Genomic DNA, 12,721 nt, shown 5'->3' with positions numbered 1-12,721 from the left:
AATACAGTTTTTCAGAAAACATCAAAAAATGGAATACACGAGTCGTTTCTCCCTTCATTTCCATATTGAGCCCATAGATAAGATATGAAATATGAGTATAAGGCAAACAGTAACGTGTAAAAGTCCAATTATTGTGGAGAAAATGAATGTTTATTGTGCGCGAAGTAGCCTAAAAATTTTTTAAAAATGCATGTCACGATCACCAAAATGGTTATATCTGCAACTATGAGCCAACGCCGGTCGTATGCTTTTCTGTAATGATAGATATTAGCTAACTTGAGCTTGTATTAAATTTTCAGCGAAAATGATTGGTGGAATAATCGAGTCGTAGGTTGGAAAGTTGCTTTCAAAACGGCTTCCCCTCGCAATCGTGCGTGACCATTAGTGACCAGTGTCCAGCAGGAAAATTAACAGCCGGCCTTGTGCATATAATCGATTAATAATTGTCAGGATCGTCCAGTTGACTACCGTGATATTTATTTATTCATACAAAATACTGCCCTGTCTTATTAAATATCGAAGTCAATATAAAACGTAATTTCAAGCCATTTGACTGAACTTACAAACAGTTTATAAAAGATTATTGTTGAACGAGACACTGAATTAGAAATAACATTGCAAACGGTACGAGAATAAGTTAGCAGGTAGTGATGGTCTAGTGGCTAAGGCCGTGCCTGAAGTGCGAGAGGTTGGAAGTTCGAACCCTACCATAGCGTTGGTTTTTTTTGTTTTTTTGAAAATATTTATGATAGAAGTAAACAACTTTCAGGAAGGGTTTCTGATCATTTGAAGCAGAAATAATGAGGTAAAATGAAAGAAAGCATTTTTTTTTATCTTGACCGCTTATGGTGTTCTATTGAAGATAGGGTAGCTGCAGGTAATATGGGACAGCAGGTAATATGGGACACCTGTTTTCATTTTAACAAAAAGTAGCTTAGAGAAGGTAAACACTTTAAGTTGATTTGTTAAGTGTTTAGAGACATCAATTGTGCTTCTAGAAATGCAGTTTTGGAGTCTGTGTATCAAACTCTTGGAAATCAATGCCAAAAGAGTGAAATTGCCCAAAAATTATGTCGTTTTTTTGGCCTGATATAAAATCAATGACGTCACATTTTATGATTGTGTATCCAAAAACTCTGGTACTGAGGGGCATTTGTCAGTTTTATGATCTTTAGGTGATGGGTTAAGCTTATCAGCAGGTAAAATTCCACTGACAAGTGGCACTTTCCTTTATAAATGATTATTTTCTCTGATTTTCAACTGAATGGGTGCAGGTAATATGGGACACATAGGAAATTGTGTGCATTGTCAATGCGAAAAGCAAAACTATTTAGAAAATTGAATTTTCTTGTAGAAATTTGCATTTAACATTCAAAATCATGTAACAAAAATGTTTTTAGAACAAAAGAGTGATTTTCTGAACTTTTTGATTTTCACCATAGAGATAACACAGTGTCCCATATTACCTGCACATGCAGGTAATATGGGACACTTGACGATGACGTCATTTTGACGTCATAGCGTCCAAACAAACATAAAAACAAGGTAACATTGCCTGTTTTATTAATCTTAAAGGACAGGTTGTTCATCATAACAATCTCTTGTGGGCATATCTTCTTTAGTTTTTATGCAAATAAGCTAAACGGCAATATCGTGTTTCACCACCCGATGACGTCATCAATAAATTTGACCCCCTAGCTTACTGAAAAAAAGTAATAACATAAAATCATCTTAAATGACCTCGAATGAATGTCAGAAATAAAATTCCTCTTAAAAAGGACAAGTAGCGACCAAAATGATTCATTAGTATGACCTCGAATGAATGTCAGAAATTAAATTCCTCTTAAAAAGGACAAGTACCGGTAGCGACCAAGATGATTCATTAGTCTCTTTAATACTAATCGTGTTTTACCACCCGTCGCCTATACTCGTTGTAGAAAACCTCTGTACAATGGTATAGGGACGGGTGGCCAAACACGATTAGTATATAAGCATCATGCTATCCAAGACACTATATACTAATCGTGTTTGGCCACCCGTCCCTATACCTTTGTACAGAGGTTTTATACAACGAGTATAGGCGACGGGTAGCGAAACACGATTAGTATATATAGTGTCTTGGAAAGTTTCAAGCTTCATACTAACCGAATTGTTTTATTTTTAACGGATTAAAGTCAAAATATATCTATTTTGAAACTTAAACTAGATTAAAGCTGCATTGTGTAATATTTAGATTTATTCCGTTGCATATATTGTCTTGGATATATCAAGATTTATACAAAATATTTTTGATCAGATTTAAAACGGATTAAAAAGTCAGAAATTTATTTTAAAATGTATTTAAATGTTTTAATATTTTTAAAATAGGTATATGACATTCTGTCATATTTAGGTTTATTCCGTTATCGAAAATAGACACTTTTTAAATATTGTAAGTATTTAAAATGTTTTATTTCAAGCATGATAGGTCTATATGCCTAACTAAAACACGGGTAATTAAAAATCTGCGAAAATGTGTAGAATTTTCCCCACCCGTAGATCACTCTTTCCTTCTTGCTTAACCTTCTTCCCCCCAAAACTACCGAGCCCCTCTTTTGCTGGTATAAATATCCCCCAAAAGAAATCCCCTTTTCTCACCCTCCGGGCGGTTACTAATTAAATTTGTTGATATCCAAGGCACTATATACTAATCGTGTTTCACCACCCGTCGCCTATACTTGCTGTATAAAACCTCTGTACAAAGGTATAGGGACGGGTGGCCAAACACGATTAGTATATAAGCATGATACTATCCACGGCCCTATTAATTAAAGATTGTTACTATTTCTGATCTTGGATAGTATCAAGCTTTATCCAAATTTCCGAATTTTATGAACGGAATAAACTGAAAACATTGTATTATATTTAGTTTGAAACTTAAAATAGATGAGCAATATTATGTCATGTTTTGGTTTATTCCGTTATCGAAAATAGACACTTTTTCAACATTGTTAGTATTTAAAAATGTTTTATTTTAAGCATGATAGGTCTATTATACTAATCGTGTTTCACCACCCGTCGCCTATACTCGCTGTATAAAACCTCTGTACAAAGGTATAGGGACGGGTGGCCAAACACGATTAGTATATAGGGCCGTGGATAGTATCATGCTTATTATACTAATCGTGTTTGGCCACCCGTCCCTATACATTTGTACAGAGGTTTTATACAGCGAGTATAGGCGACGGGTGGTGAAACACGATTAGTATATAGTGTCTTGGATATCAACAAATTTAATTAGCAACCGCCCGGAGGGGAGAAAAGGGATTTCTTTTGGGGATATTTATACCAGCAAAAGAGGGCTCGGTAGTTTTGGGGGAAGAAGTTTAAGCAAGAAGGAAAGAGTGATCTACGGGTGGGGAAAATTCTACACATTTTCGCAGATATTTTAGCACCCGTAATATTTAATGGCAATGATCTATGGGGGGAAAGGGTATGGACGGAATTACTGTATTATTAGTGTTTGTTTTTAAATGTTGTCATTCAACGAATAAAATAATATTGAATAATAACAGATTGAGATTGAACTGAAACTAAATTAAAGCATTTTTTTTTTATTGTGTGATATTTAGATTTATTCCGTTACATATATCTACTGTAGAAAAGACGTAATAATCCGATTAACTATCACAGCAATAGATTAATATAATTTTGGACTATCGCCCTGTACTACGACCTTCACATGGTACCTATGCATTGAACCATGTTATGTTGATTACTCGCGCCGCACCTGTAAGATTAGTATCGTTGAAAAGAGTGGCATTGTATTTATTATATGATTAACATGCACAGGTGCAGTGCAATCTGCTTCTAGCGCAGGCCGATACAGTTATTGTATTCATCTATAATTGCTATGGTAGTTAATCCGATTTATTATGTCACTTCTACAGCGAATTGTCTTGGATCATACATTTTGTACAAACTGTCCTTGATCAGATTTAAAACGGATTAAAGTCAGAATTTGATACCAACATTTTAGTTTAAGGTTTTAACTTTTTTAAATAGGTACGTGACATTCTGGCATATTTTGGTGTATTCCGTTTTCGGAAATAGACAATTTTAACATTGTTAGTTATTTCAAGCATGATAGGTCTATTATTTGCCTAACTAAAAGCCGGGTGATAAAAAATCTGCAAAAATTGGTAGAATTTTCCCCACCCGTAGATCACTCGTTCCTTCTTGCTTAACCTTCTTCCCCCCAAAACTACCGAGCCCCTCTTTTGCTGGCATGATATCCCCCAAAAGAAATCCCCTTTTCTCACCCTCCGGGCGGTTGCTAATTAAATTTGTTGATATCCAAGACACTATATACTAATCGTGTTTCACCACCCGTTCCCTATACTCGCTGTATAAAACTTCTGTATAAAGGTATAGGGACGGGTGGCCAAACACGATTAGTATATAAGCATGATACTATCCACGGCCCTATATACTAATCGTGTTTGGCCCCCCGTCCCTATACCTTTGTACAGAGGTTTTATACAGCGAGTATAGGCGACGGTGGTGAAACACGATTAGTATATAGTGTCTTGATATCAACAAATTTAATTAGCAACCGCCCGAGGGTGAGAAAAGGATTTCTTTGGATATTTATACCAGCAAAGAGGGGCTCAGTTTTGGGGGAAGAAGGTTAAGCAAGAAAGGAACGAGTGATCTACGGTGGGGAAAATTCTAAACATTTTCGCAGATTTTTAGTCACCCGTGTTAAGTTAGGTATATAATAGACCTATGATGCTCGACTTTTATGAACGGAATAAACTGAAAACATTGTGTTATATTTAGTTTGAAACTTAAAATAGATGAGCAATATTTTGTAATATTTTGGTTTATTCCGTTTTGTAAGACGGACATCAATTAAAGATTGTTACTATTTCTGATCTTGGATAGTATCAAGCTTTATACTAATCCATATTTTTGAATTCTATGAACGGAATAAACTGAAAACATTGTATTATATTTAGTTTAAAACTTAAAAGAGATAAGCAATATTTTGTCATATTTTGGTTTATTCCGTTATCGAAAATAGACACGTTTTAAACATTGTTAGTATTTGAAATGTTTTATTTCAAGCATGATAGGTGTATATGCCCAACTAAAACATGGGTGATTAGGTCTATTATTTGCCTAACTAAAAGCCGGGTGATAAAAAATCTGCGAAAATGTGTAGAATTTTCCCCACCCGTAGATCACTCTTTCCTTCTTGCTTAACCTTCTTCCCCCCAAAACTACCGAGCCCCTCTTTTGCTGGTATAAATATCCCCCAAAAGAAATCCCCTTTTCTCACCCTCCGGGCGGTTGCTAATTAAATTTGTTGATATCCAAGACACTATATACTAATCGTGTTTCACCACCCGTCGCCTATACTCGCTGTATAAAACCTCTGTACAAAGGTATAGGGACGGGTGGCCAAACACGATTAGTATATAGGGCCGTGGATAGTACCATGCTTATACTAATCTATTTTAAGTTTCAAACTAAATATGATACAATGTTTTCAGTTTATTCCGTTCATAAAATTCGATTAGTATAAAGCTTGATACTATCCAAGATCAGAAATAGTAACAATCTTTAATTGATGTCCGTCCTACAAAACGGAATAAACCAAAATATGACAAAATATTGCTCATCTATTTTAAGTTTCAAACTAAATATAATACTATGTTTTCAGTTTATTCCGTTCATAAAATTCGAAAATTTGGATTAGTATAAAACTTGATACTATCCAAGATCAGAAATAGTAACAATATTTAATTGATGTCCGTCTTACAAAACGGAATAAACCAAAATATGACAGAATATTGCTCATCTATTTTAAGTTTCAAACTAAATATAATTCAATGTTTTCAGTTTATTCCGTTCATAAAATTCGAAGATTTTGATTAGTATAAAGCTTGATACTATCCAAGATCAGAAATAGTAACAATATTTAATTGATGTCCATCTTACAAAACGGAATAAACCAAAATATGATAGAATATTGCTCAGCTATCTTAAGTTTCAAACTAAATATAATACAATGTTTTCAGTTTATTCCGTTCATAAAATTCGAAAAATTTGATCATTATAAAGCTTGATACTATCCAAAATCAGAAATAGTAACAATCTTTTAATTCATGTCCGTCTTAAAAACGGAATAAATATGACAAAATATTGCTCATCTATTTTAGTTTCAAACTTGATACGGTATCAAGACACTATTATACTAATCGTGTTTCACCACCCGTCGCCTGTACTCGCTGTAGAAAACCTCTGTACAAAGGTATAGGGACGGGTGGCCAAACACGATTAGTATATAAGCATGATGCTATCCACGACACTACATTGTTTTGGCTTAAATTCCTTTTAATAATATTATGAAACATGACAAGTTTAGAGCTTGATACTATCCCAAACACTATATACTAATCGTGTTTCGCCACCCGTCCCTTATACTCTCTGTGTTAAACCTCTGTACAAAGGTATAGGGACGGGTGGCTAAACACGATTAGTATAGGAGTATTGAATCATCTTTGTTGCCTCTCATATCCCTTTTAAAAGGAATTTTATACTATTTATTTCTGTGTGCACCGGATACATTCACCCATATCAAATACTATCGATTGACCAAGCACGGAAGTGAAATAATAGAGAGCGGTATTTATTCAGTAAGCTAGGGGGTCAAATGTTTTTGATGACGTCACGGGTGGCGAAACACGATATTGCCGATAATTTTGCTTTGATACCACATAACAAATTTAGAATTGTTTGTGAAGATTTCATGATTATGTGTTAATCCAATGGCGACGTCAAAATAGCGATATCGCATCCACCATCATCTGGCGGACAGCGGTTTTCGGAGTGAGCCCTCAACTTGAAGATTTAGCTGTTGGCTCAAAACAGCATAGATGGCGCTTCCATGGTCAGAGGGCAAAGGTCAAAGAACAGTGATTATTAAATAAAAAGAGTCTACACAGTGGACTACCGTAGTGTAGGCTGGCCATGTTCATTTGATTCTTGCACTTGCACTCAGATTTCTCAACTTGACTTCCATACCATACACGCAATAAATTTCCGTTTATTTACCTTTGACCCATTCGATAATTGTTTTTGATACCAAACATAGGCCTACCGTACTTTGATCAGGGTGGGCCTCTAATTAATATTAGCCTAAGCATGTGCCTACTATACGATTACGAAATTATAAGCCTACCGTGAGGTCATCACAAGCAGCGGAAAGAGACCTGAAAACCAAAAAAGATGTGAGTTTGCCAGTTTAGTAACAGTAAATGTATTTTATTATAGACAATAAATTTACGTATATGATAGACATGCAGTCGAATAGCGCCATGGTATAGATAGCTAGTTTTACGCAGAATTGATAAAGCTATGTGCGGAGTTACGCTTGGGTCCTCATGGGCAAAATGATCCAGCCAGGCGAAAAAAGCCTATGTTATAAATTATAATAAGCATGCATGCTGGCTTAAATTCACGGATCATCTTTACCGTTACCATCAAACTTTATTCAAGTATTCTATGGGACATTTTAAAAACAAAATATGTTTACTTTGAACAATGTTGAAAAAAAGATTCAAAATGTGCTTCATTTTAGTGCTAAAGTGATGTTCCCTTGAGTAATGTAAAAGCGCAGACTTTAAATTTGTTTGACTCTGAGAAAAATCTGTTTGAATGAAGAATTTTATTAACAAATGTTGCACTTTTTCTTAAAACATATCAATGCAGGACATCAATACCTTCTCAGCCTCATGAGGCTCGGGATAAGAATATGATGAACTCAAAATATCCCAAATTCCTGATGAAAGGTCTCAACAACCTGCGAGAACAAAACCAACTATGTGACGTCACCATCAGTGTTGGCGGAAAACTTTACAAGCGCACAGAGCTGTTCTTGCAGCGTCTTGTAACTATTTCGGGGCAATGTTCACATCTGGCTTTAAAGAGAAATCTGCCAATGAGATAACTATGTGTGGAAGCGCGGAAGCGTTCGGGATCCTGCTCGAATTTGCTTACACGGGAGAGCTAAATGGGACAAAAGCGACTCGGCAAATGTTTAACGTGCTCGACTTGGCATGTTATATACAGTTCACAGAATTTGCTGAAACTTCATCAGAATTCCTACTCGCTAAGTTTGAGTCTGAACCACACAAAGTCTCAGTGCGTGATGCGTGGAATATTTCTTTGCTAGCAAGAAACCACGATTATCTGAGAGATCTTCTGGCAGCTTCATTGAAGTACCTTGATGATAATGTAAAAAGCCTAAAGAATCTGGACATCTTTCTTCAGGATGCAAGCGTGACATTTCTTCAAGATTTTCTTTGTCGAGAAGACCTATCGAACGAGGATGAGGAAAAACAGGTTTGTATAAAATGTTTATGTTTGAGTACAACATGAGTAGAGCAAAATCAATCCTTTTTTAAAGCTTAACCCGAATTGCAGCGGACACGAATGTATACAGAAAACGGGGCATCACGCATATTATTTTTTAATCCTATAATACTAACTCGCTATATACCCTAAACTCCTACACTAATCCTAACCCGGTCCTAACCCTAAACTCTTAACCTAATTTGATAGTGGTGCTCCATATCCTGCAATTACGCCTTAAGCTTGATACCAGCTACCAGCTTTCACGCTACGTTTCAATGCAAATGTTTAGGGTTTGGGACGTTATATCACAGACCCTCTGAACGTTGCTCTGCAGTGAGCACTTTGTTTATACCGAATATTGGGGTTGTAAAAAATATTGGGACTGAACAATGTGAATAACGATATAAGTATATTTACTAAAACGCGAAATGAAATTAAGACAATCTATAGCCTAATCAATGATTAAAATAGATACATCATCTGCTCAAGCAACAAGCATCCTTCCAAATTCATATAGCTATTTGGCAGAAGTTGGACTGACAAAAGGTACATTATATTGTGTATTTCTAGGTCCTTGAATTGGTATCCAATTGGTTGAAGCATGACTGGTCAAACAGATGTAGCTACTCGCACCAACTTCTACAAAAAGTTCGTCTTGGACTTGTAACATCAGATGATATCAAAGACATTCTTGGTCCAGAAATACTTGGAATCCAAGAATGTTGTGATTTCGTCAACCATGTGTTACAGCTGCACGCCTCGGATACATCTAAGGACACCCTCGCATTTGAGAACCCAGACCTCTTCATGGGAAGGAGTGCTATTACGGTACGTTAAACCAGTTTATCAGTGCACAAACCCTCCACATTTAATTAGTTCATGTCCGGGAGTGACTCCCACTGTGGAGATAGGGCTTAAGACTGCCTTTTTCGGCAATGCTGTAACCAAACACCATACTTTTTCATTCGATCTGTCACCCATAGGCTCTTAACAGGGACTTCCATTTATCACCAACTTTGTTACTATTTTTAATAAGCAAAGCTATTTGAAGTCATTTAGTACTAGAAATTCAATGTTCAAGGCTTGTTTCAGCTCTCATCCAAAGACCCCGGTTTTTAAAAAGGTCATGTTTTTCACTCATGTTCCCCTAATTTAGGTCCAAAAGTCCATCTCTTATTCAGTGACACAATATTTCTTACATTTTGCTCTCACCGATTGTCAAACATTATTCTCTCACTCAATGACCCCATATTTTCCTCTCACCGATTCCTTATACTGTGAAAGTATCATCCACACACCATAGCAATAAATGAATACAATTTATGACTATATCGCCCTGCACTACAACATTCACGCACCTTTTCATTGAACCATAGATGTCAAAGAACAGGGATCTTTAAAGACCTGGATTGTAATTCTATAGAATATGCATATTATGCTGATCACTCGCACCTGTAAGAGTGCAACCTGCTTGTAGTGCAGGGTGAACTATTCAAAAGTTGTATTCATCTATTGCTATGGTAGTTAATCCGATTATTACATCACTTCTACTGCGAATAGACAAGAAAGAATGCTTTTAAAGACATTGATATAGATAAAAAAAATTTTTAACTCCACAGGCACCCATTGCATCACGAGAGCACAACAGTTTTGAATTTTACAACCAAAAACTCGGTTTTGGATGGAAATGGAAAAGATGGACCCACTTCCTGGAAGGAACAAAAGTTTTTCTATCATTGGAGTAAGTGGTAAGCTGTATGCTGCAGGAGGCATCAGTGACTATCATGAACATTATCAAGGCAAAACAGACTTCCATTCCTACAGTATAGTGAATAACAAATGGGATGCACTACAACCTATGTCCACTGGAAGGTTATACTTTCCTATAGTGCATATGGATGGATATATTTATGCCATTGGTGGTAGGATAAATAGCATAATGGGCACTTCTACTAATAGGGTTGAACAATATGATATGGATAGGCAAACATGGGAAAACGTAGCTCCATTGCCACGAACCTGTCATCAGTTAGCAGCTACTGTGTTTGGAGGCAACATAGTCGTGTATGGAATGAAGCATGTCTATGAGAACCCAACTGTTAGTAAACATTCACTGATGATCTACCAGCCTGATCGAAACACCTGGCAAGTTACAGATCTCGAAAACCAGCAAGACCATAACCGCTATAATTCATCACTCTTTTGCCACAACAGCAAGTGTTATGTACTCCTGTATAGGAAAAACTTTGAAGGGTTCATGGAATCTGTCAACATCCTGAATTTTCAAACTGATGAAGAGGGTACCATCACTGTGAGCATTGGGGAAGAAATCACACAAGATCACATGCCACCTAACCGTGGGGCATTCCAGTATTGGTGATGAAGTGTTCGTGCTCATCAATCGCTATGTTACTCATACTAGCATAAGGATTGGACCCCAGCAGAGTGATTATGTAGAATTAGGTTTATGGAACAGATCTAGGTATTTGGGCAATGAGACAAGTAATGTCACATTGTTCACATTTGACAGGAAAAAACTGAGTAATGGTAAGTGTTTGACTTAAAATGCATCCAGGAAGCATGTACTTAGGAAGGACTACCGTAAAAACTCGATAGTTAGCATATGTGCTTACTATCAGGCGCTTTTAAAACATGAAGTGCCCCATCCACAAAAGTGTAAAGGGTTTTAAGCAAATCATCGATACACAGTTATTATATATACAAACAAATATATCAGACATGGAAAGACATAGCTCCATTGCCACGAACCTGTCATCAGTTAGCAGCTACCGTGTTTGGAGGCAACATAGTCGTCTATGGTATGAAGCATGTCTATGCAAACCCAACTGTTGGTGAACATTCACTGATGATCTACCAGCCTGATCAAAACACCTGGCAAGTTACAGATCTCGAAAAACAGCTAGATCTTACCTGCTATAATTCCTCACTCTTATGCCACAGAAACAAGTGTTATATACTCCTGTTTAGAAAAAACTTTAAAGGGTTCGTGGAATCTGTCAACATCCTGAATCTTCAAACTGATGAAGAGGGTACCATCACTGTGAGCATTGGGGAAGAAATCACACAAGATCACATGCCACCTAACCGTGGGGCATTCCGTATTGGTGATGAAGTGTTCGTGCTCATCAATCGCTATGTTACTCGTACGAGCATAAGGATTGGGCCCCAGCAGAGTGATTATGTAGAATTAGGTTTATGGAACAGATCTAGGTATTTGGGCAATGAGACAAGTAATGTCACATTGTTCACATTTGACAGGAAAAAACTGAGTAATGGTAAGTGTTTGACTTAAAATGCATCCAGGAAGCATGTACTTAGGAAGGACTACCAGAAAAACTTCGATAGTTAGCATATGTGCTTACTATCAGGCGCTTTAAAACATGAAGTGCCCCATCCACAAAAGTGTAAAGGGTTTTAAGCAAATCATCGATACACAGTTATTATATATACAAACAAATATATCAGACATGGAAAGACATAGCTCCATTGCCACGAACCTGTCATCAGTTAGCAGCTACCGTGTTTGGAGGCAACATAGTCGTCTATGGTATGAAGCATGTCTATGCAAACCCAACTGTTGGTGAACATTCACTGATGATCTACCAGCCTGATCAAAACACCTGGCAAGTTACAGATCTCGAAAAACAGCTAGATCTTACCCGCTATAATTCCTCACTTTTTTGCCACAGAAACAAGTGTTATATACTCCTGTTTAGGAAAAACTTTGCAGGGTTCATGGAATCTGTCAACATCCTGAATTTTCAAACTGATGAAGAGGGTACCATCACTGTGAGCATTGGGGAAGAAATCACACAAGATCACATGCCACCTAACCGTGGGGCATTCCAGTATTGGTGATGAAGTGTTCGTGCTCATCAATCGCTATGTTACTCATACTAACATAAGGATTGGACCCCAGCAGAGTGATTATGTAGAATTAGGTTTATGGAACAGATCTAGGTATTTGGGCAATGAGACGAGTAATGTCACATTATTCACATTTGACAGGAAAAAACTGAGTAATGGTAAGTGTTTGACATAAATGCATCCAGGAAGCATGTACTTGGGAAGGACTATTGCAATATTGGTTACAGGTCAATAGTCCAAAGGCTCATTAGTCAGAAAATCCAAATAACTTGGTTATAAACCATAACCCTTACCCTAAACTTGACCCTAACTCTAACCTAAGTCCTAATCCTAAACATAACCCTGTCAAAGGAAGGCATGATACTAAACCATTTTTCACCCTGATGTGGCGGTGACGTTATTGCACATTTCATTGGGTGCTACTTCAAAT

General features: G+C 36.8%; 1 protein-coding gene across 1 annotated transcript; it reads left to right on the top strand.

Moving 5' to 3' along the window:
• Positions 1-6,987: 6,987 nt before the first annotated feature.
• On the top strand, positions 6,988-11,743 carry LOC140155204 (kelch repeat and BTB domain-containing protein 3-like). Its single transcript, XM_072177945.1, has 4 exons — positions 6,988-7,277; positions 7,759-8,391; positions 8,974-9,231; positions 10,023-11,743. The coding sequence occupies exons 2-4, from the start codon at positions 7,954-7,956 to the stop codon at positions 10,146-10,148; spliced, it is 822 nt and encodes a 273-aa protein (XP_072034046.1). The 5' UTR covers positions 6,988-7,277; positions 7,759-7,953; the 3' UTR covers positions 10,149-11,743.
• Positions 11,744-12,721: the final 978 nt, after the last annotated feature.

This window comes from Amphiura filiformis, chromosome 6, assembly GCF_039555335.1.
Source record: "Amphiura filiformis chromosome 6, Afil_fr2py, whole genome shotgun sequence".
Classification (NCBI taxonomy): Eukaryota; Metazoa; Echinodermata; class Ophiuroidea; order Amphilepidida; family Amphiuridae; genus Amphiura; species Amphiura filiformis.
This window is presented reverse-complemented; position numbering and strand designations above follow the sequence as displayed.

Coding starts and splice junctions, on each gene's coding strand:
- LOC140155204 (XM_072177945.1), top strand. CDS start 7,954: ATGTTCACATCTGGCTTTAAAGAGAAATCTGCCAATGAGATAACTATG. Junction 8,392..8,973: donor ACGAGGATGAGGAAAAACAG/GTTTGTATAAAA, acceptor GTGTATTTCTAG/GTCCTTGAATTGGTATCCAA. Junction 9,232..10,022: donor TGGGAAGGAGTGCTATTACG/GTACGTTAAACC, acceptor TTAACTCCACAG/GCACCCATTGCATCACGAGA.